We start from the raw sequence: 25,092 nt of genomic DNA, 5'->3' as shown, positions 1-25,092 counted from the left end.
CTCACTCACTCACTAAGTCTCTCATTCTGCCACTCGTTCATTCACTAAATCACTCAGTCTACGGACAGCGGGCGAGTGTCAAGACTCACCCACTAGGTTACTCACTCCCTAATCCCATTTACTGACTCGCTCACTCGGTCATTCCTCGCTAACTTACTGGTTCACTGACTGGTGTCGAACTGTTGTCGGGGTAAATTGTTGGTCTGGGGATTTTGCCAGCGGTGAATTTTCCCTCAGTGAATTAATTGTTGGTCGGTGAATTTTCCGTGAACCATTTTGAAGACTATTTTTTTACAGGTCCTGCTGCGATATCTGGTCCAACGGGGCATCGCCGTGATTCCGAAGAGTTCAAATCCGGACCGAATCAAACAAAATATTCAAGTAAGAAGCAGAAATAGAATCTCTTGCTTTGTTTTCTTTCTTACTCACATCCGAGAATCATCACCAGGGCCGTATTAACCAGCACCTCCTAGAGATAGAAGGCCTCTGCAGTCTGCTTGTGACGTCAGAATATTCAGGGGAAAAAAAATTCCCTGCTCGTACCAGTATCATCGTTGTCCGCACGGGTAAGGGCGGTATTCACCGACATCGTTTAAACTATAGTCACAATTTTTTGATAAGAGATCGACACGGATTGGTTAAATTCCGGTTTTTAACCAATCTATGCTGATCTCTTATCCAAAAATTGTGACTGCAGTTTAAACCACGTCGGTGAATACGGCCCTAAAAGGCTTACATCCCGGAAGGGACAGAGCCTGGGTCGTGTCTGGTATGACAGTATCATCGTTGTGAGGGGGAAAAGAAATGAGATCGGGCTCGGAATTGGCGATTTCTATGTCCCACATCCAATCACTATGCGGTATTTGTGAGCCAATCGGGAAGATTCTACGCCAAAATAAGAAGAAACGACGTAGGGGACGCTGTGTTTCAAAATGTGGCAAACTTGCTAGGTAGTCTGAATGGCGTTTATGGCGAACACTGCAGAGGACTTCTATCTCTAGGAGGTTTTTGATTAACCCATATGAAAGCCATAAGCACGCAAGTGATTTTGATGCCGTCCCCCTTACTTTTAACCTTAACGCATGACACAGGACCTCATGACAATTAGATCTGTTTACAATTTTTTAAGAATAAGTGGGTAAAGTGGTAAGCGAGTATTTTTAAGTGGGGCTGGGTGGGGGGATCAGAAAGATCATTTTGATCAAGGCCTGTGATCCCACGGGTCGGGAGCATCGATTGCCGGTAGGCCTCATGACAATTTGAGCTGGTTAAAGTTTTGGAATGAGTAAGCATGCAAATTAGTAGGCAGGTATTTATAGCTAAGGGGGGGGGGAGGTAGTCTCGGAAAAATTTGTTTTACTCGGGGGGGGGGTGCTTATGATGCTGTTAAGATAGCTCTGGGCTTACGGTACTTTATGGAAATAGAGCAAAATTTCAATCCTAACACTTAGCATTGGCACAAGTTCTTGTTCGCAATTAACTTAGTTTCCTCCGCTTTTGTGTCACCCGTAGGGCCGCAACTGGAAACGAAATTTTTCTGTCACTTGGGGAATCTGTATCCCTTTTGGTGCTCCTCCCCCCACAATTTTTAACGAAAAAATAGTAAACTCAGCACCCGTCTTGGTACAACAACAACAAAGACCGACAGCAGCTCAGGCCTATCATTACCTGACTTTACTGCCTTTTTACCCAAAGAGATGGTTGAGCTGAAGCGGAGATTCATCACCAACACTCCCCGAGCTCAGTCACTCTCACCTCACTCCATCCCACAGCACCCCCCAACCAGCCAGCTAGCCAGAACGGAGCCAAGAAACAAGCTCCGGCTCCCAAGCAACCAGCCCGCAACTTGGCCGCGCCCCTGCCCCGAAGAAGAAACCGGGAGAGCCATTTATAATGTATCCCAGTAAATTTTGTGCAGATCCATGCGGCAGATAATCGCCTCGCGACATGGAAAAAAAGAATAGCTTTGCGTATACATGATATAACTATTAAACTAATTACACTGCTGGCCACCGTAAATGCAACACCCTGAAGGAAGCATGCAAATAATATGAAATTTACAACATGCATTAGCGGAGGTGAGATATGCAAATGATTAGAATTTCAGCGCAGACGCATATCACGCGCGCCTGTGGCGCCACTTCAAAGCGCTATTTAAGGCTTGGAGATTTCGACGATTTGAAGTACGGCAACTGTGTTTTTCTTGTGGTTTTTTCAAAAAAACGATCAATTATGCCTCGTAGAAAACAACGATCATCTTTTGATCACGTATCCGAGTTCGACAGAGGAAGGATAGTGGCCTACCGAGATTGTGGATTATCTTTCAGGGAAATCGGTAGTCGTGTTGGACAAAACCAAACAACTGTAATGCGGATATGTGATCGTTGGATGCAGGAGGGTACGACGGACCGACGTGTTCGATCGCATCCACCTCAGTGCACCACTTCACGTGATGACAGGCGTATTGTGCGTATGGCAGTGACGGATCGCTCAGCCGCATCACGAACCATAGCACAGCACATTCAGTCTGTACCGCATCATCCGGTGTCTGCGCGTACCATTCGACGCCGTTTACAGCAGAGTGGTCTGTCCGCAAGACGTTCATTGCTTCGTCTACCCTTGACGCAGAACCACAGACGTCTCCGCCGCCAATGGTGCGATGAAAGAAGGATGTGGACGGCACAATGGAATGAAATTGTCTTTACTGACGAGTCACGCTTCTGTCTGCAACACCACGATGGTCGGATTCGAGTCTGGAGACACCGTGGAGAGAGGATGCTGAACAGCTGCGTTATGCCCCGCCACACTGGTCCTGCACCGGGTATTATGGTATGGGGCGGTATTGAATATCACTCTCGCACTCCTCTAGTACGCATTGCCGGTACTTTAAAAAGCCAGCGCTACATCTCCGAGGTGTTGGAGCCAGTTGTCCTTCCTTACCTTCAGGGCTTGCCCACAGCCATATTTCAACAGGATAATGCGCGACCACACGTGGCACGCATTGTCCAAAGGTTCTTCGTCAATCGCCAGATTGAATTGCTTCCTTAGCCAACTCGCTCTCCGGATCTTTCACCGATAGAAAACATGTGGTCCATGGTTGCTCAACGATTGACCCAGATTACATGCCCAGCTGCCACACCAGATCAACTTTGGCAACGCGTGGAAGCTGCTTGGTCTGCTGTACCCCAAGAACACATCCAAAGTCTCTTTGAATCAATGCCGAGGCGTGTGGCAGCGGTGATCTCCAACAATGGCGGCTACTCTGGCTACTGATTTTGGCAGGAACCACACTTCACAGAAGTCTATAAATTTAATCATTTGATGCTTGGTCAACATGTTATCTACAAAATAAATATTGTTGCGATATCTCTTGTCTTTCTTGGTGTTGCAATTTGGGTGGCCAGCAGTGTATTAACAAAAATATTGATTTTTGTGGATGTTCTCACGCTGGTGGCCATCTCAGCGCCAGGCACCAGCGGGGTCTTGAGATTTTGACCAAGTGAAATTCTCACGCTGGTGGGCTGCCCAGCGCCCTGCACCAGCGGGTTTTCCTTTAGCTTAATGTGAATTGAAATTCTCCCTTCTTGGTACAGAGCCGGGCACCAGACCCCCCTCCCCGCACTCAATTAGTTGCAGCCCTGGACAATCTTTCGATAAAGATCTTCAACTGTACAGTCAAGTTGCCTTAAAGTTTTAGGATTTCCTACCGGATAGTTGATTCTGGGGAGAAAAATTTAAATTAAGAAAAAAAAAGTACTATTTGATCATTTTTTGTGGTGCCCCTTTTCTCTTGGTGCCCTAAGCACGTTGCTTATTTTGCTTGATGGTTAATACGGCCCTGATCATCACTCACATTTGAGGGGAGCTTATATATTATTTTTCTACGGTTTCTAAATATTCGGGATGAGCTCTATCTGATTATGCACCAGGGTTTATTCCAATGGAAATATTTTTGGCAAAAATTACAATCTGACTTCGGTATTTCTTAGTAGAACCTCTCCATAACAGTCACCCATGAGACCTAAAATTTTGTCTGCTAACGAGAGGACTGTCATTTGATGGATAGTATTGTTGTGTGCATTGGGCCCCACAGGCGTAATTCAAAAACGTGTTCCGATAACGGGAGCATTGGCGTACGCGGGGGGGGGGGGGATTGGAGTTCTAATACCCCCCCCCCCCTCTTGAGCCAAGATTATAGTGTTATTTTGCAGGTAAAGAAAGTAAATCTTCCCCCCCCCCCTAGAAAATTCTGTGTACGCCTTTGAACGGGAGTGTCCGTTATGAGAGGTTCCACTCTATAGAATGATCGAGTTACTTATGATAATGACGAGAGGGCAGTAAGGGTACCTTACCAGGACAGGTGAAATCTTCTGCAATTAACAGGTGACGTGGAAATTTCCAAATTTTCAGACTTGACCAGATCAAATTTTAATCAAAAGATAACATTTCCTTTTTTTCCCCCTAATTTTCTTTCAAAACATTTTCAAAATTCAAATGTAGATAACTCCCGTGAATGTTGATCAACAGACATGGTATTTAAATATTCTTTCACTATTCTTATGCGCTTCGAATGATGCTTACGTCATCAACCACCCTTTATAAAAATATGAAATATTCTTAATGGCATCTTTACTGAGTGAGCCAGAATAAAACGGGAAGTGGTCTTTCCCTAGTTTGTGGGCACCCGAACTAACATTTCTCCTATTGAAAAGTCCTGTAATAGAAAAGAGCCTTTTTAGTGATCTCTAAATACTTCGCAGATCCTTCAAGTCATCTGGAAATGTGTCGCGCGGGCCGTTTGAGTGCTCTACAACTGCGCCGCGATCCGTAATTATGCCACAGATCACTTAAGTAATCTTGGAATGTGTCGCGGGTGATTTGAGTGATGTTGAACTGCACTCCGAGTCACTTAAGTGCTCTAAAACTGTGCCGCATGTCACATAAAAGATCTCTAAACGTATGTAACGGACCACTTAAGTGTTCTGAAACGGTGTCACGGGTCACTTGTGATCTGTGAATGTGCCACGGACTTACTTGAGTAATCTGGAAATGAGCCACGGGCCGCTTAAATGCTCTGGAATTGGGTTGCGGGTCACTTAAGCAATTTGTAAATGTGTCGCTTAGTTCATTTTTACAAAATTAGGTTTGAAGTAGCGGGCCACATCAGATAACCACGAGAGCCACATTTTCCCGCGGGCATTTTTATTCGTTTAGCGTATATGGCCTAGAACAGGGGTTCTCACCGGTGCTCCGCGGCGACTCGAAGAAAACAATATAAATCAGTAAATTCGATAGATAAATAAAAGAGGCCTACAGGTTCTCTCTCTCTCTCACACAAAAATTATGTACAAAAAAGGGCTCCTTGAGTCAAACAGGCTCCGTCATAAAAATTATATACTGGATAGGGCTCCGCGAGTCAAAAAAGGTTGGCCTAGAGGACGGGCCGCAATGAATTTCTTAAAATGAAATTTTGAGTTCTTAGCCTTCAAATAGTATTTAAATTGACAGAAATTGGTTATAATAACCTATAAATCGTCTTATGGGGGGCATAGGGAGGCTCGTGACCCTTCTCCCCCCTCCTTCCACGTACGTCTCTGATTCCTAGGAGTTGGGAGGTGGGGGGGGGCAAGGCTGACGAAATTTTGGTAACGGGGGGGGGAGGGTGGTCAAAAATGGCTAAAAACCTGCTGACGTAATACTTGAACGGCCCCTTTCTACTTTTCTAAAGCAAACGTATTCCGTTGCTTTAGAAAAGTAGAAAATAGCCCAACGGAGAGGTAGCGTGTAGGAATGGTAGAAGAATATTTAAATGCCACGTTTCTTAATCAACATTCAAGGGAGTTATCTACATTGGAATTTTGGAAATGTTCCGTTTTGAAAGAAAATTTGAAAAAAAAAGGAAATTTTTCGATTATAAAATTTGAGCTGGTCAAGTCTGAAAATTCGGAAATTTCTACGACGCCTGTCGATTCCAGAAGGTTTTACCTAGCCCAGGAAAGTACCCTTACTGCCCCCCTCGTCAGTAACATAAGAAACACGATCATTCAGCAGTGCAACCTCCCATAACGGACACACCTCTACTAACTTCGCATCTAATATGTACACTAAGGTGAATCGAAAAATCGAAATGTGGATAAAAGAATCGGCTTGAGCTGCAAAAGTTGTCTAAGCATACTAGCATAAATGCAAAAATTTTTCAACTTCAATTAATTTCTTCCCCAAGACACTTAAATATTTGTCAAAAATCGATTTTTACGTAAATTTTGAATTAAAAACTAAAGAGCTAAATAATCGATTATTTCACCGGAAAAACAGTATAGGCAGAGAATGAAAATTTATTTTTACTGCCTATTATTAAATGTATAAAATTATTTAGTATAGTAAAAGTTTGAAGCCATGGGTAAAATATTCATACCATAACCCCAAGCAGTTAAAAGATGCATTCGCATAGTGTCTGAGGCGTCGGAAAATGCGTGTGGAGAAAAGACACGGCTGGAAGGTGTCTTAATATTGCTGCACTTCACCGGGTAAAAAGAGGTCCCACACGATATTAAGAGGTATCCCATGACTTTTGGCACTTCAGCACTTAAGTCATGTAATCTTATTAATTCCTCTTGATATCGTGTGGGACCTCCTTTTACCTGGTGAAGTGAAGCAATATTAAGAGATATCCCATGACACTTTTGGCACTTCAGTGTATAACGTCACTGTAAATTTAGCGAAAGTGGAAATGCGTTCCCTTTTGAAAACAAGCTGCTCATTTATGCTCAACTAATGAAATTCGATTGATTTGATTCGCGTTGCCGCACATTCCTGTGCCTTTACTTTTCAACACAGTACACGATCCCACTATTCCTCCTGTCTGGGCTCTATACAGTCTGTCCCAAATTGTTTGCACAGCAGATATTTCTGCAACCGTTGACTTTGGAAAACATACTTTCGATTACAAAAAGTTTTCAAATGATGTGCAGGCTCTTAAAATCTCAAAATTTGCCTGAGAGGCCTCCACATCCTGGAACAAGGCCCCTAGGCTGGGATCTTTGAACTTTCCAGATTTTCCAGTCTATGGGATTTTCCAGACTTTCAAGGGCCCCTTTATGATGAATTTATAGCGTGAAAAAGCAAAAAAACTGTGAAAATCACCCGGGCCCCAGGGCTGGAGCATGGGTCGTACACATAAAAAAGTGAACAAATTAACTTTTCATACAGTCTGCGTGTACAATTATTGAAATATAGATCCCGCTCGGAAAATTCATTTGCAAAAAATTGCATATCTTTAAATGTAATATTTATCACGAGATAGTAAATATATAAAATCACTATGTTTTGGCAATTCATCCCTGTGTTGGCAAGTTTTAATTTGCTCGGAAGTTGTCATTTTTCGGGACTGAGCAAAACTAGTATGAACTCAACAATTTTAATTTTTCAATCACAGTATACAGTGAAATCTCGATATTACGTTACTCTACGGACCAAAAAAAAATCGTTGCAGAGGAGTTATTGTTATATCGAGAGGAAGCGGTAACACATAAGCGTCACAGTACAGTTTCCAAACAGGACTTGAACAAACATCGGTTGTAGAGGGAATTATTGTAATATCGAGAATCATTGTAGCGAGATTTCACTGGATAAAAATTATATTAAATTTTTTGACTATTATTTAGGCAGTTACAGAATTTTACAACTTTGAATTCCGCAATTTGTGAACCATATCCTCAATCGTTGGCGAGAAATGCTTAAAACATCAAAGCCAAATATCTCCGTTAGTATTGCATTTGTAAATATGCAATTTTTTGTAAATGACATCTCAGAGCAGCATTTACATTTCACTGATTGGAAATTTTAGCACACATTATTAATTACTACATAAGTTAATTTTTCTATTTCTTTATGTATACGTCCCCTTGGGAAATTTAAGACATATTGGAATAATCACACGGTGTGGTTTTTAAAAACTTTTTGTAACTAAAAGTATGTTTCTAAAGTCAGCGGTTGCAGGGATATCCACTGTACAAATAATTTGGGAAAGCCTGTATATAGCCAGCGCTGTCTTGACGCATGGATCCCGCCCGAGCACGGCCCGGGGGGCCTCAAGTGCAGAGAGGGGGGGGGACCCTCGTGAAAATGTGATCTGATTGAAATTTTCGAAAATAAACATGTCTCACCAGATAGAAGGCCTCCGAAAAATTACTTCGCCGGTGGTGCAAGATGCTCTTAAGAGTGCCCTGTGTATATATAGCCCGTAGCCCCCTAGCTCCTGTAAATACGTCTCTGTTTCCTAATGACTCGTTTGGTCACTCCATGCTTACACACTCTCTAGATCAGTGTATCTTCAACCGCCGGACCACGACGCTAAACATGCAATAAGACAGGGGTTCTCATCCTGTGCTCCCTGGAGCCTCTAGGGTTCCGCGCACACTTCGCAGGGCGGCTAACATCAAATGAGATTTATTTACTTACACGCAAACCGAAAGAATTAAAATTAATAATTTTGTAAAAACATATTCACGCCATCCAAAGGCTATGATGCCTGTACGGATGAGCGGAAACTTACATGATAAAAAGAAATAAAATATACGACATTTAACACAGAAACATTAAAACAACAACAACAACAACACCTCTCACGTGGTAAAAACTCATAAATCCGAATCTGCCTAGAGACGGAGAAAATACGTCAGTAAGTGATCAAAAGATTGGCATATACAGCAAGAAACCTGGTCGGTGAACGACAAACAGACTGGCCTAAAGAATTTGCAAGTATATCAGTGATCAAAACTGTCTGCAAGCACGTGAGTGACTAATGGATTCACATAGAGAGCAAAATATCAGGTCAGTGAGCGACAGAGAGAGTAGCTTAAACAATTCGCAAGATTGCGTGCGCGTGACCAAGAGGGTGACCCCAAAAGAGCGAACCAAATCACATCGAATATGTGAGCATCGTGAGCGATCCAAAGAGTGGCCCAGACCGTTAAGGACCAGGTGATTGAACGAACAAAAGAATGGCCAGAAAAATAAAATGCCAAAAAAAAACAAAAAAAAAACAGGCATGTGAGTGACGTAAAAACTATGGCGTGTATAAGGGGCGAAGGCTGAGGGGCAGTGAAAAGTGAACTAGAGAGCAGGGAATCAGGTCAGTGAGTGACCAAAAGCATGATCTAAAGAATGTGCGAACATGTGAGTGACTAAACCTTGAGGAACTCCACTTGTGACGCCTGTCCAACCAGATAATTCCTCGTTCACCATAACTCGTTGCGACCTATCTCTTAATCACGATTCTATCCAATTCAGTTAAATCACTCCGTGCAATGGACGGCGGCAAAATCCTGTTACAGCTCGTCGTAAATGATATCAGGGCCACAAGATGGTGACGTATGTGTAGAGAGGCGTCACTCTCCCCATTAATACAACAAATACGGAAAATTGGCTGAATGAATGAGATGAATTTCCCTTCCTGAAACAACGATATCGCTTCATTCAACCAGTTTTCCGTATTTGTTGTATTAACGGGGGAAGAGTGACGCGCGCGTCTTTCTACCTGCCAAAACAGTGATTTGAGGAATGTTCGAGCAATCAGGAAATTAGACTAGAATGGTAGGTAGAAAAACAGCAAACACACATTGCACACAGGCGACAAAATAATGAATAAACCTGTAATCCTGTCACCCCCTCCCCAAGAATTTTGAATCATCTTGTCTTTTTTAACACATTTTACTCTTTTCTTTTATAGATTTTTGATTTCATGTTGTCCAGTGAGGAGATGGAAGTTATCAAGTCTCTGGCGAACGGGTTCCGGTATTTCACATTCGACTCCATCCCAGGGTGAGAATAAGAACAACTCATTCATCACGTGAAATTTTGCGAAAGCTCTTTTTCAACAAAATAATCCCATGTGTGCCCAATATCTACTGGAAATGTATGTTAGTGTGACTGCACATGCGCAATGTCTACCAAAATAACAGACACCATTATGAATCACTAGCTACTAGCTATAATACCTGGCGCTGCCCGGGTTTTCCTTAATGCGGCTTTTTGGATCACGTGATATCTCCTCTTTCTTTGAGGGACATACAAACCGTGTCTAAGTTAACCAATATGGCGACTTCCTGGGCGACTCATGAAATAAACAAATCTAAAGAAACGTAGAAATGAATATACTTTTTTTCCTTTTTTAAGGGGAGCTAAATATTTCGATTCCCCCACCCTTGAACTTAGTTATCCATCTGCCTATATTAGCTTTCAAAAATGCTTAATTAAAGCTGTGGAATTTTTTCGATGTACTTTTTACGGGCCCATAATAAATTTTAAAATATCCTAACCTACATGAATTTATGCAGTTGAATATCAAAAGACAATACGGAGACATTAATTTTCGTTCTTCAGAAGATGTAAATAAAAAGTTGAAATCAATGTTATTGCATGAATGTCCAGCTCAAAAGTAGGTCCGGCTAATTACTTCATATTTAATCCCCTGGGCTTCGTATATCTCTAAGCGAACTGAATATTTCAAAAATCGAGAATTCAATACAATTTTTAAAATTATTGATGTGGTGGAAAACCCCTAAATTTCTGCATTTCTACAGTAAAATCGGCAATTTTAACAGTGATCATCTCTCTCTCCTTTGCCTGACCCTCAAAGCGATGCTGATGATGATTATGACGTCTATTCAAAATGCCTCATTACTGAGAGTATTGAAAATGTGGCGAACTATTATGCATATATAAAGGCATAAACTATTATGCATATAAAAGATATACGGAAGACTGGATGTTGTGAAGATATTTATTATTTGAGATGTTACTTTTTTAAGGAAGGAAAAAACTCATCTCTGCCTCTACCGGGAGTCGAACCCGGGCCCCTCGATGTAACATCTCAAATAATAAATATCTTCACAACATCCAGTCTTCCGTATATCTTGTATTAACAAGTGGAGAGTGACATTCATGTCATATTATGCATATATATATATATATATATATACATATACTAACAGGATTAGAGAAGTAACAAATCATTGTAAAGGCATATACACGTCTGAAACGCATTGCTAGGGAACCACGGTAACCAAAGTAAACGTTCCGAAAGTTATTGTTGAGGCTCTAAAACCATTGTTGCCCGACAGTTTTTTTGTCCATTTGGGGCATTTGCCCTGCTCTGACGAAATTTTGACGTAGCCTATCGTTCAAGTCGGGTCCCATTTGATATGTATGCAAAATTTGGTGACGATCGATCTAAAATTGTAGATTTGTATAGAGAACACACACACACACAGAAAATCAATTTTATATATATAGATTTATGAAGCGTGCGTTTTAAAGAGGTTCATAAACCTCTTCAGACAACGAGACAGATATATATACGGTAATTCTCTGAATATACCATTAGGCAAATATCCGTCCATGGCAATCCAATATTTAGATTATGGGGATGAAGAAGATTTAGAGAACACGGGAAATTTTAAAGCGAACGACCTAATATTGAGATTCATAAACTTGGATTCGAGACCTAAAATCTCGCTTTCAGCTAAAACGCATGAAAGAAAAAACTGAAACAACTGTATAATCAAACGCCAACACCCCTATCCGCAACAAACGAATGTTCAGATCATGTAGATACCGGGGCCTTTCACATGCTGAGCGCGAACGCTCTACAACTGAGCTAGTTACATCCCCTTGCAGTCAAAACCCGAATTCCCGCTGTAGCTAACATGGATAAAAAAAAAATTCAAACAATATACATACATATATAGCCACCTGGCAGTTGAGTGGTTAGGGAACTAGCTTCTCACTGTGCAGGTCTGGGTTCGAATCCCGGTTCGGGCATGGATGTCTACTAATCTAACACTAACAAATTCCCTGGACGGAACATGCTAATCCCTTGGGAATACGTGAAGATCACGTTATTAAAAAAAAATAATAATAATAAATAGAAGAAATAGCATGTCCTGACTGACTGATTCATCACCGAGCCGGAAGCTATGAAATTTGATCAATAATTTTGTTTCATGACGTAAAGGAGGGGGGGTTTTCTTTCAATTCGACCTCTAAGGGGGCAGGGGTTCGAAAGTAACGTGTAGAAATCATGCCGAACAAAAACTGCTGAAGCTATAGTCATGAAATTTGTGTTCAGAAGTTTTACTTCATTACGTAAACATGCGAACCAAGAAGGTGTTTTTCAAAATTCCATGGGGGGAAGGGGCCATAAGTTTACACAGAGAAATCACGCTAAGCCGAAGCCGCTAAATATAGTCATGAAATTTGATCAGAAGTTATAGTTTATATCGCTGAGACCAACTAAGAAGGGGTTCTTCAAAATTCGACACCTATGAGGGTCATAAGTGGAGTTCATAGGTAACGTAGAGAAATCAGGCCCACTCGCTAAATCTATGGTCATAAAATTTGGTCGGAGGTTTCATTTCCATAACGTTAAAACCCAACTTAGAAGGGGGTTCTTCGAAATTCAACCCCAAAGAGGGTTCAAAGTTAATATATAGAGAAATACGCCACTCCGACACTGAATGTATTCATGTCATGACGTAAAGACAAAGAAAGAAAGGGTTTTTTGAAAGGGGACGGGGTAAGCGTAAGTAGGACCTACTTTCGGGAGTGCCAGGTTAATTCGGCGTTTGAGGGGGAGCGTTGAGAGAGGCGTTTGGAGAGATCTCTCCAAAAAGATTTTGAGTTTTTAACTTTGAAAAAAATCATTTCAAATTCACAGAAACTGATTAAAATAGCATTTAAAGTTGTTGTTTTTTTTCAATAGCTTAACGTTTATATATATATTTTTTCAATTTCTGACTGTCTTCGCCCCCCCCCCTCCCCATGTATGTGTCTCTTAAAGGGGACGACGACGAAAGGATTTACAAGATGCTTAGGTGGGGCATGGCGAAAAAAAAAAAAATGGGAGAATGTAGGGAATGTATTTAAATGCAGAGACACACTGGAAGGCGTTTTTCAAAATTCAACCCCGTAATAAGGGGCAAGGTTTCAAGTTTACATGGAGCAATCATCGCTGAAAGTCTGTATTATATTTTAAATGTATGTGCCCACTCAAGCGGTATGCGCAAACTCGAATTCGCGCATTAACTAGCATGGATAAAAGCAATTCTTTTTTTGAAAATATTCAAATAATAGTCACCTAACAGTCTACGACAATTGAATGTTCACATCCTAGAGATGACGGGGATTGAACCCGGGGCCTTTCACGTGCAAAGCGAACGCTCTACCTCTGAGCTACATCCCCATGCAGGCGAAACTCGAATTCGCGCATTAACTAGCATGGATAAAAGAAATTCTTTTTTTAAAAATATTTAAATAAATGTCAACACAACATTCCACGACAATTGCATGTTCACATCTTGGAGATGCCGGGGATTGAACCCGGGGCCTTTCACATGCAAAGCGAACGCTCTACCTCGGAGCTACATCCACATGCAGGCAAAACTCGAATTCGCGCATTAACTAGCATGGATAAAAGAAATTCTTTCTTTAAAGATATTTAAATAAATGTCAACCAACATTCCACGACAATTGAATGTTCACATCTTGGAGATGCCGGGGATTGAACCCGGGGCCTTTCACATGCAAAGCGAACGCTCTACCTCTGAGCTACATCCCCATGCAGGCGAAACTCGAATTCGCGCATTAACTAGCATGGATAAAAGAAATTCTTTTTTTAAAAATATTTAAATAAATGTCAACCAACATTCCACGACAATTGAATGTTCACATCTTGGAAATGCCGGGGATTGAACCCGGGGCCTTTCACATGCAAAGCGAACGCTCTACCTCTGAGCTACATCCCCATGCAGGCGAAACTCGAATTCGCGCATTAACTAGCATGGATAAAAGAAATTCTTTTTTTAAAAATATTTAAATAAATGTCAACACAACATTCCACGACAATTGCATGTTCACATCTTGGAGATGCCGGGGATTGAACCCGGGGCCTTTCACATGCAAAGCGAACGCTCTACCTCGGAGCTACATCCACATGCAGGCAAAACTCGAATTCGCGCATTAACTAGCATGGATAAAAGAAATTCTTTCTTTAAAGATATTTAAATAAATGTCAACCAACATTCCACGACAATTGAATGTTCACATCTTGGAGATGCCGGGGATTGAACCCGGGGCCTTTCACATGCAAAGCGAACGCTCTACCTCTGAGCTACATCCCCATGCAGGCGAAACTCGAATTCGCGCATTAACTAGCATGGATAAAAGAAATTCTTTTTTTAAAAATATTTATATAAATGTCAACACAACATTCCACGACAATTGAATGTTCACATCTTGGAGATGCCGGGGATTGAACCCGGGGCCTTTCACATGCAAAGCGAACGCTCTACCTCGGAGCTACATCCACATGCAGGCAAAACTCGAATTCGCGCATTAACTAGCATGGATAAAAGAAATTCTTTCTTTAAAGATATTTAAATAAATGTCAACCAACATTCCACGACAATTGAATGTTCACATCTTGGAGATGCCGGGGATTGAACCCGGGGCCTTTCACATGCAAAGCGAACGCTCTACCTCGGAGCTACATCCACATGCAGGCAAAACTCGAATTCGCGCATTAACTAGCATGGATAAAAGAAATTCTTTCTTTAAAGATATTTAAATAAATGTCAACCAACATTCCACGACAATTGAATGTTCACATCTTGGAGATGCCGGGGATTGAAACCGGGGCCTTTCACATGCAAAGCGAACGCTCTACCTCTGAGCTACATCCCCATGCAGGCGAAACTCGAATTCGCGCATTAACTAGCATGGATAAAAGAAATTCTTTTTTTAAAAATATTTATATAAATGTCAACACAACATTCCACGACAATTGCATGTTCACATCTTGGAGATGCCGGGGATTGAACCCGGGGCCTTTCACATGCAAAGCGAACGCTCTACCTCTGAGCTACATCCCCATGCAGGCAAAACTTGAATTCGCGCATTAACTAGCATGGATTAAAGAAATTCTTTCTTTAAAGATATTTAAATAAATGTCAACCAACATTCCACGACAATTGAATGTTCACATCTTGGAGATGCCGGGGATTGAAACCGGGGCCTTTCACATGCAAAGCGAACGCTCTACCTCTGAGCTACATCCCCATGCACGCGAAACTCGAATTCGCGCATTAACTAGCATGGATAAAAGAAATTCTTTTTTTAAAAAAATTTATATAAATGTCAACACAACATTCCACGACAATTGCATGTTCACATCTTGGAGATGCCGGGGATTGAACCCGGGGCCTTTCACATGCAAAGCGAACGCTCTACCTCTGAGCTACATCCACATGCATGCAAAACTCGAATTCGCGCATTAACTAGCATGGATTAAAGAAATTCTTTCTTTAAAGATATTTAAATAAATGTCAACCAACATTCCACGACAATTGAATGTTCACATCTTGGAGATGCCGGGGATTGAACCCGGGGCCTTTCACATGCAAAGGGAACGCTCTACCTCTGAGCTACATCCCCATGCAGGCGAAACTCGAATTCGCGCATTAACTAGCATGGATAACAGAAATTCTTTTTTTAAAAATATTTAAATAAATGTCAACACAACATTCCACGACAATTGCATGTTCACATCTTGGAGATGCCGGGGATTGAACCCGGGGCCTTTCACATGCAAAGCGAACGCTCTACCTCTCAGCTACATCCCCATGCAGGCAAAACTTGAATTCGCGCATTAACTAGCATGGATTAAAGAAATTCTTTCTTTAAAGATATTTAAATAAATGTCAACCAACATTCCACGACAATTGAATGTTCACATCTTGGAGATGCCGGGGATTGAAACCGGGGCCTTTCACATGCAAAGCGAACGCTCTACCTCTGAGCTACATCCCCATGCAGGCGAAACTCGAATTCGCGCATTAACTAGCATGGATAAAAGAAATTCTTTTTTTAAAAATATTTATATAAATGTCAACACAACATTCCACGACAATTGCATGTTCACATCTTGGAGATGCCGGGGATTGAACCCGGGGCCTTTCACATGCAAAGCGAACGCTTTACCTCTGAGCTACTTCCCCATGCAGGCGAAACTCGAATTCGCGCATTAACTAGCATGGATAAAAGAAATTCTTTTTTAAGAAATATTTATATAAATGTCAACACAACATTCCACGACAATTGCATGTTCACATCTTGGAGATGCCGGGGATTGAACCCGGGGCTTTTCACATGCAAAGCGAACGCTCTACCTCTGAGCTACATCCACATACAGGCAAAACTCGAATTCGCGCATTAACTAGCATGGATAAAAGAAATTCTTTCTTTAAAGATATTTAAATAAATGTCAACCAACATTCCACGACAATTGAATGTTCACATCTTGGAGATGCCGAGGATTGAACCCGGGGCCTTTCACATGCAAAGCGAACGCTCTACCTCGGAGCTACATCCACATGCAGGCAAAACTCGAATTCGCGCATTAACTAGCATGGATAAAAGAAATTCTTTCTTTAAAGATATTTAAATAAATGTCAACCAACATTCCACGACAATTGAATGTTCACATCTTGGAGATGCCGAGGATTGAACCCGGGGCCTTTCACATGCAAAGCGAACGCTCTACCTCTGAGCTACATCCCCATACAGGCGAAACTCGAATTCGCGCATTAACTAGCATGGATAAAAGAAATTCTTTTTTTAAAAATATTTATATAAATGTCAACACAACATTCCACGACAATTGCATGTTCACATCTTGGAGATGCCGGGGATTGAACCTGGGGCCTTTCACATGCAAAGCGAACGCTCTACCTCGGAGCTACATCCACATGCATGCAAAACTCGAATTCGCGCATTAACTAGCATGGATAAAAGAAATTCTTTCTTTAAAGATATTTAAATAAATGTCAACCAACATTCCACGACAATTGAATGTTCACATCTTGGAGATGCCGAGGATTGAACCCGGGGCCTTTCACATGCAAAGCGAACGCTCTACCTCGGAGCTACATCCACATGCAGGCAAAACTCGAATTCGCGCATTAACTATCATGGATAAAAGAAATTCTTTCTTTAAAGATATTTAAATAAATGTCAACCAACATTCCACGACAATTGAATGTTCACATCTTGGAGATGCCGGGGATTGAACCCGGGGCCTTTCACATGCAAAGCGAACGCTATACCTCTGAGCTACATCCCCATGCAGGAGAAACTCGAATTCGCGCATTAACTAGCATGGATAAAAGAAATTCTTTTTTTAAAAATATTTAAATAAATGTCAACCAACATTCCACGACAATTGAATGTTCACATCTTGGAGATGCCGGGGATTGAACCCAGGGCCTTTCACATGCAAAGCGAACGCTCTACCTCTGAGCTACATCCCCATGCAAGCGAAACTCGAATTCGCGCATTAACTAGCATGGATAAAAGAAATTCTTTTTTTAAAAATATTTAAATAAATGTCAACCAACATTCCACGACAATTGAATGTTCACATCTTGGAGATGCCGGGGATTGAACCCGGGGCCTTTCACATGCAAAGCGAACGCTCTACCTCTGAGCTACATCCCCATGCAGGCATTTCTCGAATTCGCGCATTAACTAGCATGGATAAAAGAAATTCTTTTTTTAAAAATATTCAAATAAAAGTACACCAATAGTCCACGACAATTGAATGTTCACATCTTGGAAATGCCGGGGATCGAACCCGGGGCCTTTCACATGCGAAGCGAACGCTCTACCTCTGAGCTACATCCCCATGCAGGCGAAACTCGAATTCGCGCATTAACTAGCATGGATAAAAGAAATTCTTTTTTTAAAAATATTTAAATAAATGTCAACACAACATTCCACGACAATTGCATGTTCACATCTTGGAGATGCCGGGGATTGGACCCGGGGCCTTTCACATGCAAAGCGAACGCTCTACCTCGGAGCTACATCCACATGCAGGCAAAACTCGAATTCGCGCATTAACTAGCATGGATAAAAGAAATTCTTTCTTTAAAGATATTTAAATAAATGTCAACCAACATTCCACGACAATTGAATGTTCACATCTTGGAGATGCCGGGGATTGAACCCGGGGCCTTTCACATGCAAAGCAAACGCTCTACCTCTGAGCTACATCCCCATGCAGGCGAAACTCGAATTCGCGCATTAACTAGCATGGATAAAAGAAATTCTTTTTTTAAAAATATTTAAATAAATGTCAACCAACATTCCACGACAATTGAATGTTCACATCTTGGAGATGCCGGGGATTGAACCCGGGGCCTTTCACATGCAAAGCGAACGCTCTACCTCTGAGCTACATCCCCATGCAGGCGAAACTCGAATTCGCGCATTAACTAGCATGGATAAAAGAAATTCTTTCTTTAAAGATATTTAAATAAATGTCAACCAACATTCCACGACAATTGAATGTTCACATCTTGGAGATGCCGGGGATTGAACCCGGGGCCTTTCACATGCAAAGCGAACGCTCTACCTCGGAGCTACATCCCCATGCAGCCGAAATTGGAATTCGCGCATTAACTAGCATGGATAAAAGAAATTCTTTTTTTAAAAATATTCAAATAAAAGTACACCGATAGTCCACGACAATTGAATGTTCACATCTTGGAGATGCCGGGGATTGAACCCGGGGCCTTTCACATGCAAAGCGAACGCCCTACCTCTGAGCTACATCCCCATGCAGGCGAAACTCGAATTCGCGCATTAACTAGCATGGATAAAAGAAATTATTTTTTTTTAAATATTTAAATAAATGTCAACCAACATTCCACGACAATTGAATGTTCACATCTTGGAGATGCCGGGGATTGAACCCGGGGCCTTTCACATGCAAAGCGAACGCTCTTCCTCTGAGCTACATCCCCATGCAGGCGAAACTCGAAGTCGCGCATTAACTAGCATGGATAAAAGAAATTATTTTTTTAAAAATATTTAAATAAATGTCAACACAACAATCCACGACAATTGCATGTTCACATCTTGGAGATGCCGGGGATCGAACCCGGGGCCTTTCACATGCGAAGCGAACGCTCTACCTCTGAGCTACATCCCCATGCAGCCGAAATTGGAATTCGCGCATTAACTAGCATGGATAAAAGAAATTATTTTTTTAAAAATATTTAAATAAATGTCAACACAACATTCCACGACAATTGCATGTTCACATCTTGGGGATGCCGGGGATCGAACCCGGGGCCTTTCACATGCGAAGCGAACGCTCTACCTCTGATCTACATCCCCATGCAGGCGAAAGTCGAAGTCGCGCATTAACTAGCATGGATAAAAGAAATTCTTTTTTTAAAAATATTTAAATAAATGTCAACACAACATTCCACGACAATTGAATGTTCAAATCTTGGAGATGCCGGGGATTGAACCCAGGGCCTTTCACATGCAAAGCGAACGCTCTACCTCTGAGCTACATCCCCATGCAAGCGAAACTCGAATTCGCGCATTAACTAGCATGGATAAAAGAAATTCTTTTTTTAAAAATATTTAAATAAATGTCAACCAACATTCCACGACAATTGAATGTTCACATCTTGGAGATGCCGAGGATTGAACCCGGGGCCTTTCACATGCAAAGCGAACGCTCTACCTCTGAGCTACATCCCCATGCAGGTGAAACTCGAAGTCGCGCATTAACTAGCATGGATAAAAGAAATTCTTTTTTTAAAAATATTTAAATAAATGTCAACACAACATCCCACGACAATTGCATGTTCACATCTTGGGGATGCCGGGGACCGAACCCGGGGCCTTTCACATGCGAAGCGAACGCTCTACCTCTGAGCTACATCCCCATGCAGGCATTTCTCGAATTCGCGCATTAACTAGCATGGATAAAAGAAATTCTTTTTTTAAAAATATTCAAATAAAAGTACACCAATAGTCCACGACAATTGAATGTTCACATCTTGGAAATGCCGGGATCGAACCCGGGGCCTTTCACATGCGAAGCGAACGCTCTACCTCTGAGCTACATCCCCATGCAGGCGAAACTCGAATTCGCGCATTAACTAGCATGGATAAAAGAAATTCTTTTTTTAAAAATATTTAAATAAATGTCAACACAACATTCCACGACAATTGCATGTTCACATCTTGGAGATGCCGGGGATTGGACCCGGGGCATTTCACATGCAAAGCGAACGCTCTACCTCGGAGCTACATCCACATGCAGGCAAAACTCGAATTCGCGCATTAACTAGCATGGATAAAAGAAATTCTTTCTTTAAAGATATTTAAATAAATGTCAACCAACATTCCACGACAATTGAATGTTCACATCTTGGAGATGCCGGGGATTGAACCCGGGGCCTTTCACAAGCAAAGCAAACGCTCTACCTCTGAGCTACATCCCCATGCAGGCGAAACTCGAATTCGCGCTTTAACTAGCATGGATAAAAGAAATTCTTTTTTTAAAAATATTTATATAAATGTCAACACAACATTCCACGACAATTGAATGTTCACATCTTGGAGATGCCGGGGATTGAACCCGGGGCCTTTCACATGTAAAGCGAACGCTCTACCTCGGAGCTACATCCACATGCAGGCAAAACTCGAATTCGCGCATTAACTAGCATGGATAAAAGAAATTCTTTCTTTAAAGATATTTAAATAAATGTCAACCAACATTCCACGACAATTGAATGTTCACATCTTGGAGATGCCGGGGATTGAACCCGGGGCCTTTCACATGCAAAGCGAACGCTCTACCTCTGAGCTACATCCCCATGCAGGCGAAACTCGAATTCGCGCTTTAACTAGCATGGATAAAAGAAATTCTTTCTTTAAAGATATTTAAATAAATGTCAACCAACATTCCACGACAATTGAATGTTCACATCTTGGAGATGCCGGGGATTGAACCCGGGGCCTTTCACATGCAAAGCGAACGCTCTACCTCGGAGCTACATCCACATGCAGGCAAAACTCGAATTCGCGCATTAACTAGCATGGATAAAAGAAATTCTTTCTTTAAAGATATTTAAATAAATGTCAACCAACATTCCACGACAATTGAATGTTCACATCTTGGAGATGCCGGGGATTGAACCCGGGCCCTTTCACATGCGAAGCGAACGCTCTACCTCTGAGCTACATCCCCATGCAGCCGAAATTGGAATTCGCGCATTAACTAGCATGGATAAAAGAAATTCTTTTTTTAAAAATATTCAAATAAAAGTACACCAATAGTCAACGACAATTGAATGTTCACATCTTGGAGATGCCGGGGATTGAACCCGGGGCCTTTCACATGCAAAGCGAACGCCCTACCTCTGAGCTACATCCCCATGCAGGCGAAACTCGAATTCGCGCATTAACTAGCATGGATAAAAGAAATTATTTTTTTAAAAATATTTAAATAAATGTCAACCAACATTCCACGACAATTGAATGTTCACATCTTGGAGATGCCGGGGATTGAACCCGGGGCCTTTCACATGCAAAGCGAACGCTCTTCCTCTGAGCTACATCCCCATGCAGGCGAAACTCGAAGTCGCGCATTAACTAGCATGGATAAAAGAAATTATTTTTTTAAAAATATTTAAATAAATGTCAACACAACAATCCACGACAATTGCATGTTCACATCTTGGAGATGCCGGGGATCGAACCCGGGGCCTTTCACATGCGAAGCGAACGCTCTACCTCTGAGCTACATCCCCATGCAAGCGAAACTCGAATTCGCGCATTAACTAGCATGGATAAAAGAAATTCTTTTTTTAAAAATATTTAAATAAATGTCAACCAACATTCCACGACAATTGAATGTTCACATCTTGGAGATGCCGGGGATTGAACCCGGGGCCTTTCACATGCAAAGCGAACGCTCTACCTCTGAGCTACATCCCCATGCAGGTGAAACTCGAAGTCGCGCATTAACTAGCATGGATAAAAGAAATTCTTTTTTTAAAAATATTTAAATAAATGTCAACACAACATCCCACGACAATTGCATGTTCACATCTTGGGGATGCCGGGGATCGAACCCGGGGCCTTTCACATGCGAAGCGAACGCTCTACCTCTGAGCTACATCCCCATGCAGGGGAAACTCGAATTCGCGCATTAACTAGCATGGATAAAAGAAATTCTTTTTTTAAAAATATTTAAATAAATGTCAACACAACATTCCACGACAATTGAATGTTCACATCTTGGAGATGCCGGGGATTGAACCCGGGGCCTTTCACATGCAAAGCGAACGCTCTACCTCTGAGCTACATCCCCATGCAGGCGAAACTCGATTTCGCGCATTAACTAGCATGGATAAAAGAAATTCTTTTTTTAAAAATATTTAAATAAATGTCAACACAACATCCCACGACAATTGCATGTTCACATCTTGGGGATGCCGGGGATCGAACCCGGGGCCTTTCACATGCGAAGCGAACGCTCTACGTCTGAGCTACATCCCCATGCAGGCGAAACTCGAATTCGCGCATTAACTAGCATGGATAAAAGAAATTCTTTTTTTAAAAATATTTAAATAAATGTCAACACAACATTCCACGACAATTGCATGTTCACATCTTGGAGATGCCGGGGATTGAACCCGGGGCCTTTCACATGCAAAGCGAACGCTCTACCTCGGAGCTGCATCCACATGCAGGCAAAGCTCGAATTCGCGCATTAACTAGCATGGATAAAAGAAATTCTTTCTTTAAAGATATTTAAATAAATGTCAACCAACATTCCACGACAATTGAATGTTCACATCTTGGAGATGCCGGAGATTGAACCCGGGGCCTTTCACATGCAAAGCAAACGCTCTACCTCTGAGCTACATCCCCACGCAGGCGAAACTCGAATTCGCGCATTAACTAGCATGGATAAAAGAAATTCTTTTTTTAAAAATATTTATATAAATGTCAACACAACATTCCACGACAATTGAATGTTCACATCTTGGAGATGCCGGGGATTGAACCCGGGGCCTTTCACATGCAAAGCGAACGCTCTACCTCGGAGCTACATCCACATGCAGGCAAAACTCGAATTCGCGCATTAACTAGCATGGATAAAAGAAATTCTTTCTTTAAAGATATTTAAATAAATGTCAACCAACATTCCACGACAATTGAATGTTCACATCTTGGAGATGCCGGGGATTGAACCCGGGGCCTTTCACATGCAAAGCGAACGCTCTACCTCTGAGCTACATCCCCATGCAGGCGAAACACGAATTCGCGCATTAACTAGCATGGATAAAAGAAATTCTTTCTTTAAAGATATTTAAATAAATGTCAACCAACATTCCACGACAATTGAATGTTCACATCTTGGAGATGCCGGGGATTGAACCCGGGGCCTTTCACATGCAAAGCGAACGCTCTACCTCGGAGCTACATCCACATGCAGGCAGAACTCGAATTCGCGCATTAACTAGCATGGATAAAAGAAATTCTTTTTTTAAAAATAATAATATAAATGTCAACACAACATTCCACGACAATTGCATGTTCACATCTTGGAGATGCCGGGGATTGAACCCGGGGCCTTTCACATGCAAAGCGAACGCTCTACCTCTGAGCTACATCCCCATGCAGGCAAAACTCGAATTCGCGCATTAACTAGCATGGATAAAAGAAATTCTTTCTTTAAAGATATTTAAATAAATGTCAACCAACATTCCACGACAATTGAATGTTCACATCTTGGAGATGCCGGGGATTGAACCCGGGGCCTTTCACATGCAAAGCGAACGCTCTACCTCTGAGCTACATCCCCATGCAGGCGAAACTCGAATTCGCGCATTAACTAGCATGGATAACAGAAATTCTTTTTTTAAAAATATTTAAATAAATGTCAACACAACATTCCACGACAATTGCATGTTCACATCTTGGAGATGCCGGGGATTGAACCCGGGGCCTTTCACATGCAAAGCGAACGCTCTACCTCTGAGCTACATCCCCATGCAGGCGAAACTCGAATTCGCGCATTAACTAGCATGGATAACAGAAATTCTTTTTTTAAAAATATTTAAATAAATGTCAACACAACATTCCACGACAATTGCATGTTCACATCTTGGAGATGCCGGGGATTGAACCCGGGGCCTTTCACATGCAAAGCGAACGCTCTACCTCGGAGCTACATCCACATGCAGGCAAAACTCGAATTCGCGCATTAACTAGCATGGATAAAAGAAATTCTTTCTTTAAAGATATTTAAATAAATGTCAACCAACATTCCACGACAATTGAATGTTCACATCTTGGAGATGCCGGGGATTGAAACCGGGGCCTTTCACATGCAAAGCGAACGCTCTACCTCTGAGCTACATCCCCATGCAGGCAAAACTCGAATTCGCGCATTAACTAGCATGGATAAAAGAAATTCTTTCTTTAAAGATATTTAAATAAATGTCAACCAACATTCCACGACAATTGAATGTTCACATCTTGGAGATGCCGGGGATTGAACCCGGGGCCTTTCACATGCAAAGCGAACGCTCTACCTCGGAGCTACATCCACATGCAGGCAAAACTCGAATTCGCGCATTAACTAGCATGGATAAAAGAAATTCTTTCTTTAAAGATATTTAAATAAATGTCAACCAACATTCCACGACAATTGAATGTTCACATCTTGGAGATGCCGGGGATTGAACCCGGGCCCTTTCACATGCGAAGCGAACGCTCTACCTCTGAGCTACATCCCCATGCAGCCGAAATTGGAATTCGCGCATTAACTAGCATGGATAAAAGAAATTCTTTTTTTAAAAATATTCAAATAAAAGTACACCAATAGTCCACGACAATTGAATGTTCACATCCTGGAGATGCCGGGGATTGAACCCGGGGCCTTTCACATGCAAAGCGAACGCCCTACCTCTGAGCTACATCCCCATGCAGGCGAAACTCGAATTCGCGCATTAACTAGCATGGATAAAAGAAATTATTTTTTTAAAAATATTTAAATAAATGTCAACCAACATTCCACGACAATTGAATGTTCACATCTTGGAGATGCCGGGGATTGAACCCGGGGCCTTTCACATGCAAAGCGAACGCTCTTCCTCTGAGCTACATCCCCATGCAGGCGAAACTCGAAGTCGCGCATTAACTAGCATGGATAAA

At 41.8% G+C, this 25,092-nt stretch overlaps 1 protein-coding gene and 58 non-coding genes across 59 annotated transcripts in view; 1 reads left to right on the top strand and 58 right to left on the bottom strand.

Moving 5' to 3' along the window:
• LOC149089153 (aldo-keto reductase family 1 member A1-like) overlaps window positions 1–25,092 on the top strand; it is a 67,617-nt gene that overhangs the window by 24,410 nt on the left and 18,115 nt on the right. The window contains exons 8-9 of the mRNA XM_089237630.1: window positions 298–381; window positions 9,731–9,822. Of these exons, the coding sequence (XP_089093756.1) occupies window positions 298–381; window positions 9,731–9,822 (176 nt within the window). The remainder of the gene's footprint in view (window positions 1–297; window positions 382–9,730; window positions 9,823–25,092) is intronic.
• TRNAA-UGC (transfer RNA alanine (anticodon UGC)) lies at window positions 13,172–13,243 on the bottom strand. The gene has a single exon. It is a non-coding gene; the product is annotated as a tRNA-Ala (tRNA).
• TRNAA-UGC (transfer RNA alanine (anticodon UGC)) lies at window positions 13,360–13,431 on the bottom strand. The gene has a single exon. It is a non-coding gene; the product is annotated as a tRNA-Ala (tRNA).
• Window positions 13,547–13,618, bottom strand: TRNAA-UGC (transfer RNA alanine (anticodon UGC)). Its single transcript has one exon. It is a non-coding gene; the product is annotated as a tRNA-Ala (tRNA).
• Window positions 13,734–13,805, bottom strand: TRNAA-UGC (transfer RNA alanine (anticodon UGC)). Its single transcript has one exon. It is a non-coding gene; the product is annotated as a tRNA-Ala (tRNA).
• Window positions 13,922–13,993, bottom strand: TRNAA-UGC (transfer RNA alanine (anticodon UGC)). The gene has a single exon. It is a non-coding gene; the product is annotated as a tRNA-Ala (tRNA).
• TRNAA-UGC (transfer RNA alanine (anticodon UGC)) lies at window positions 14,109–14,180 on the bottom strand. The gene has a single exon. It is a non-coding gene; the product is annotated as a tRNA-Ala (tRNA).
• On the bottom strand, window positions 14,297–14,368 carry TRNAA-UGC (transfer RNA alanine (anticodon UGC)). The gene has a single exon. It is a non-coding gene; the product is annotated as a tRNA-Ala (tRNA).
• TRNAA-UGC (transfer RNA alanine (anticodon UGC)) lies at window positions 14,484–14,555 on the bottom strand. The gene has a single exon. It is a non-coding gene; the product is annotated as a tRNA-Ala (tRNA).
• TRNAA-UGC (transfer RNA alanine (anticodon UGC)) lies at window positions 14,671–14,742 on the bottom strand. The gene has a single exon. It is a non-coding gene; the product is annotated as a tRNA-Ala (tRNA).
• TRNAA-UGC (transfer RNA alanine (anticodon UGC)) lies at window positions 14,859–14,930 on the bottom strand. Its single transcript has one exon. It is a non-coding gene; the product is annotated as a tRNA-Ala (tRNA).
• TRNAA-UGC (transfer RNA alanine (anticodon UGC)) lies at window positions 15,046–15,117 on the bottom strand. Its single transcript has one exon. It is a non-coding gene; the product is annotated as a tRNA-Ala (tRNA).
• TRNAA-UGC (transfer RNA alanine (anticodon UGC)) lies at window positions 15,234–15,305 on the bottom strand. Its single transcript has one exon. It is a non-coding gene; the product is annotated as a tRNA-Ala (tRNA).
• Window positions 15,421–15,492, bottom strand: TRNAA-UGC (transfer RNA alanine (anticodon UGC)). The gene has a single exon. It is a non-coding gene; the product is annotated as a tRNA-Ala (tRNA).
• TRNAA-UGC (transfer RNA alanine (anticodon UGC)) lies at window positions 15,609–15,680 on the bottom strand. Its single transcript has one exon. It is a non-coding gene; the product is annotated as a tRNA-Ala (tRNA).
• On the bottom strand, window positions 15,796–15,867 carry TRNAA-UGC (transfer RNA alanine (anticodon UGC)). The gene has a single exon. It is a non-coding gene; the product is annotated as a tRNA-Ala (tRNA).
• On the bottom strand, window positions 15,984–16,055 carry TRNAA-UGC (transfer RNA alanine (anticodon UGC)). The gene has a single exon. It is a non-coding gene; the product is annotated as a tRNA-Ala (tRNA).
• TRNAA-UGC (transfer RNA alanine (anticodon UGC)) lies at window positions 16,172–16,243 on the bottom strand. The gene has a single exon. It is a non-coding gene; the product is annotated as a tRNA-Ala (tRNA).
• Window positions 16,546–16,617, bottom strand: TRNAA-UGC (transfer RNA alanine (anticodon UGC)). The gene has a single exon. It is a non-coding gene; the product is annotated as a tRNA-Ala (tRNA).
• On the bottom strand, window positions 17,108–17,179 carry TRNAA-UGC (transfer RNA alanine (anticodon UGC)). Its single transcript has one exon. It is a non-coding gene; the product is annotated as a tRNA-Ala (tRNA).
• TRNAA-UGC (transfer RNA alanine (anticodon UGC)) lies at window positions 17,295–17,366 on the bottom strand. Its single transcript has one exon. It is a non-coding gene; the product is annotated as a tRNA-Ala (tRNA).
• On the bottom strand, window positions 17,482–17,553 carry TRNAA-UGC (transfer RNA alanine (anticodon UGC)). The gene has a single exon. It is a non-coding gene; the product is annotated as a tRNA-Ala (tRNA).
• Window positions 17,669–17,740, bottom strand: TRNAA-CGC (transfer RNA alanine (anticodon CGC)). Its single transcript has one exon. It is a non-coding gene; the product is annotated as a tRNA-Ala (tRNA).
• On the bottom strand, window positions 18,044–18,115 carry TRNAA-UGC (transfer RNA alanine (anticodon UGC)). The gene has a single exon. It is a non-coding gene; the product is annotated as a tRNA-Ala (tRNA).
• Window positions 18,231–18,302, bottom strand: TRNAA-UGC (transfer RNA alanine (anticodon UGC)). Its single transcript has one exon. It is a non-coding gene; the product is annotated as a tRNA-Ala (tRNA).
• Window positions 18,418–18,489, bottom strand: TRNAA-UGC (transfer RNA alanine (anticodon UGC)). Its single transcript has one exon. It is a non-coding gene; the product is annotated as a tRNA-Ala (tRNA).
• Window positions 18,605–18,676, bottom strand: TRNAA-UGC (transfer RNA alanine (anticodon UGC)). Its single transcript has one exon. It is a non-coding gene; the product is annotated as a tRNA-Ala (tRNA).
• Window positions 18,792–18,863, bottom strand: TRNAA-UGC (transfer RNA alanine (anticodon UGC)). The gene has a single exon. It is a non-coding gene; the product is annotated as a tRNA-Ala (tRNA).
• On the bottom strand, window positions 18,980–19,051 carry TRNAA-CGC (transfer RNA alanine (anticodon CGC)). Its single transcript has one exon. It is a non-coding gene; the product is annotated as a tRNA-Ala (tRNA).
• Window positions 19,168–19,239, bottom strand: TRNAA-CGC (transfer RNA alanine (anticodon CGC)). The gene has a single exon. It is a non-coding gene; the product is annotated as a tRNA-Ala (tRNA).
• Window positions 19,356–19,427, bottom strand: TRNAA-UGC (transfer RNA alanine (anticodon UGC)). The gene has a single exon. It is a non-coding gene; the product is annotated as a tRNA-Ala (tRNA).
• TRNAA-UGC (transfer RNA alanine (anticodon UGC)) lies at window positions 19,543–19,614 on the bottom strand. The gene has a single exon. It is a non-coding gene; the product is annotated as a tRNA-Ala (tRNA).
• Window positions 19,731–19,802, bottom strand: TRNAA-CGC (transfer RNA alanine (anticodon CGC)). The gene has a single exon. It is a non-coding gene; the product is annotated as a tRNA-Ala (tRNA).
• On the bottom strand, window positions 19,918–19,988 carry TRNAA-CGC (transfer RNA alanine (anticodon CGC)). Its single transcript has one exon. It is a non-coding gene; the product is annotated as a tRNA-Ala (tRNA).
• On the bottom strand, window positions 20,292–20,363 carry TRNAA-UGC (transfer RNA alanine (anticodon UGC)). The gene has a single exon. It is a non-coding gene; the product is annotated as a tRNA-Ala (tRNA).
• TRNAV-UAC (transfer RNA valine (anticodon UAC)) lies at window positions 20,480–20,551 on the bottom strand. The gene has a single exon. It is a non-coding gene; the product is annotated as a tRNA-Val (tRNA).
• TRNAA-UGC (transfer RNA alanine (anticodon UGC)) lies at window positions 20,667–20,738 on the bottom strand. Its single transcript has one exon. It is a non-coding gene; the product is annotated as a tRNA-Ala (tRNA).
• TRNAA-UGC (transfer RNA alanine (anticodon UGC)) lies at window positions 20,854–20,925 on the bottom strand. Its single transcript has one exon. It is a non-coding gene; the product is annotated as a tRNA-Ala (tRNA).
• On the bottom strand, window positions 21,041–21,112 carry TRNAA-CGC (transfer RNA alanine (anticodon CGC)). Its single transcript has one exon. It is a non-coding gene; the product is annotated as a tRNA-Ala (tRNA).
• TRNAA-UGC (transfer RNA alanine (anticodon UGC)) lies at window positions 21,228–21,299 on the bottom strand. Its single transcript has one exon. It is a non-coding gene; the product is annotated as a tRNA-Ala (tRNA).
• TRNAA-UGC (transfer RNA alanine (anticodon UGC)) lies at window positions 21,415–21,486 on the bottom strand. Its single transcript has one exon. It is a non-coding gene; the product is annotated as a tRNA-Ala (tRNA).
• TRNAA-CGC (transfer RNA alanine (anticodon CGC)) lies at window positions 21,603–21,674 on the bottom strand. The gene has a single exon. It is a non-coding gene; the product is annotated as a tRNA-Ala (tRNA).
• TRNAA-UGC (transfer RNA alanine (anticodon UGC)) lies at window positions 21,790–21,861 on the bottom strand. Its single transcript has one exon. It is a non-coding gene; the product is annotated as a tRNA-Ala (tRNA).
• Window positions 21,978–22,049, bottom strand: TRNAA-CGC (transfer RNA alanine (anticodon CGC)). Its single transcript has one exon. It is a non-coding gene; the product is annotated as a tRNA-Ala (tRNA).
• TRNAA-UGC (transfer RNA alanine (anticodon UGC)) lies at window positions 22,166–22,237 on the bottom strand. The gene has a single exon. It is a non-coding gene; the product is annotated as a tRNA-Ala (tRNA).
• On the bottom strand, window positions 22,354–22,425 carry TRNAA-CGC (transfer RNA alanine (anticodon CGC)). Its single transcript has one exon. It is a non-coding gene; the product is annotated as a tRNA-Ala (tRNA).
• On the bottom strand, window positions 22,729–22,800 carry TRNAA-UGC (transfer RNA alanine (anticodon UGC)). The gene has a single exon. It is a non-coding gene; the product is annotated as a tRNA-Ala (tRNA).
• On the bottom strand, window positions 22,917–22,988 carry TRNAA-UGC (transfer RNA alanine (anticodon UGC)). Its single transcript has one exon. It is a non-coding gene; the product is annotated as a tRNA-Ala (tRNA).
• On the bottom strand, window positions 23,104–23,175 carry TRNAA-UGC (transfer RNA alanine (anticodon UGC)). The gene has a single exon. It is a non-coding gene; the product is annotated as a tRNA-Ala (tRNA).
• TRNAA-UGC (transfer RNA alanine (anticodon UGC)) lies at window positions 23,291–23,362 on the bottom strand. Its single transcript has one exon. It is a non-coding gene; the product is annotated as a tRNA-Ala (tRNA).
• TRNAA-UGC (transfer RNA alanine (anticodon UGC)) lies at window positions 23,479–23,550 on the bottom strand. Its single transcript has one exon. It is a non-coding gene; the product is annotated as a tRNA-Ala (tRNA).
• TRNAA-UGC (transfer RNA alanine (anticodon UGC)) lies at window positions 23,666–23,737 on the bottom strand. The gene has a single exon. It is a non-coding gene; the product is annotated as a tRNA-Ala (tRNA).
• On the bottom strand, window positions 23,854–23,925 carry TRNAA-UGC (transfer RNA alanine (anticodon UGC)). The gene has a single exon. It is a non-coding gene; the product is annotated as a tRNA-Ala (tRNA).
• On the bottom strand, window positions 24,042–24,113 carry TRNAA-UGC (transfer RNA alanine (anticodon UGC)). The gene has a single exon. It is a non-coding gene; the product is annotated as a tRNA-Ala (tRNA).
• TRNAA-UGC (transfer RNA alanine (anticodon UGC)) lies at window positions 24,229–24,300 on the bottom strand. Its single transcript has one exon. It is a non-coding gene; the product is annotated as a tRNA-Ala (tRNA).
• Window positions 24,416–24,487, bottom strand: TRNAA-UGC (transfer RNA alanine (anticodon UGC)). Its single transcript has one exon. It is a non-coding gene; the product is annotated as a tRNA-Ala (tRNA).
• TRNAA-CGC (transfer RNA alanine (anticodon CGC)) lies at window positions 24,603–24,674 on the bottom strand. The gene has a single exon. It is a non-coding gene; the product is annotated as a tRNA-Ala (tRNA).
• TRNAA-UGC (transfer RNA alanine (anticodon UGC)) lies at window positions 24,790–24,861 on the bottom strand. The gene has a single exon. It is a non-coding gene; the product is annotated as a tRNA-Ala (tRNA).
• On the bottom strand, window positions 24,977–25,048 carry TRNAA-UGC (transfer RNA alanine (anticodon UGC)). The gene has a single exon. It is a non-coding gene; the product is annotated as a tRNA-Ala (tRNA).

This window comes from Pholcus phalangioides, unplaced genomic scaffold (assembly GCF_987345545.1).
Source record: "Pholcus phalangioides strain wild (caught in Gottingen) unplaced genomic scaffold, Ppha-v1.0 ptg000002l_1, whole genome shotgun sequence".
Lineage (NCBI taxonomy): Eukaryota > Metazoa > Arthropoda > Arachnida > Araneae > Pholcidae > Pholcus > Pholcus phalangioides.
Note: the sequence above shows the minus strand (reverse complement) of the source record. Positions and strands in the feature narration are given on the sequence as shown.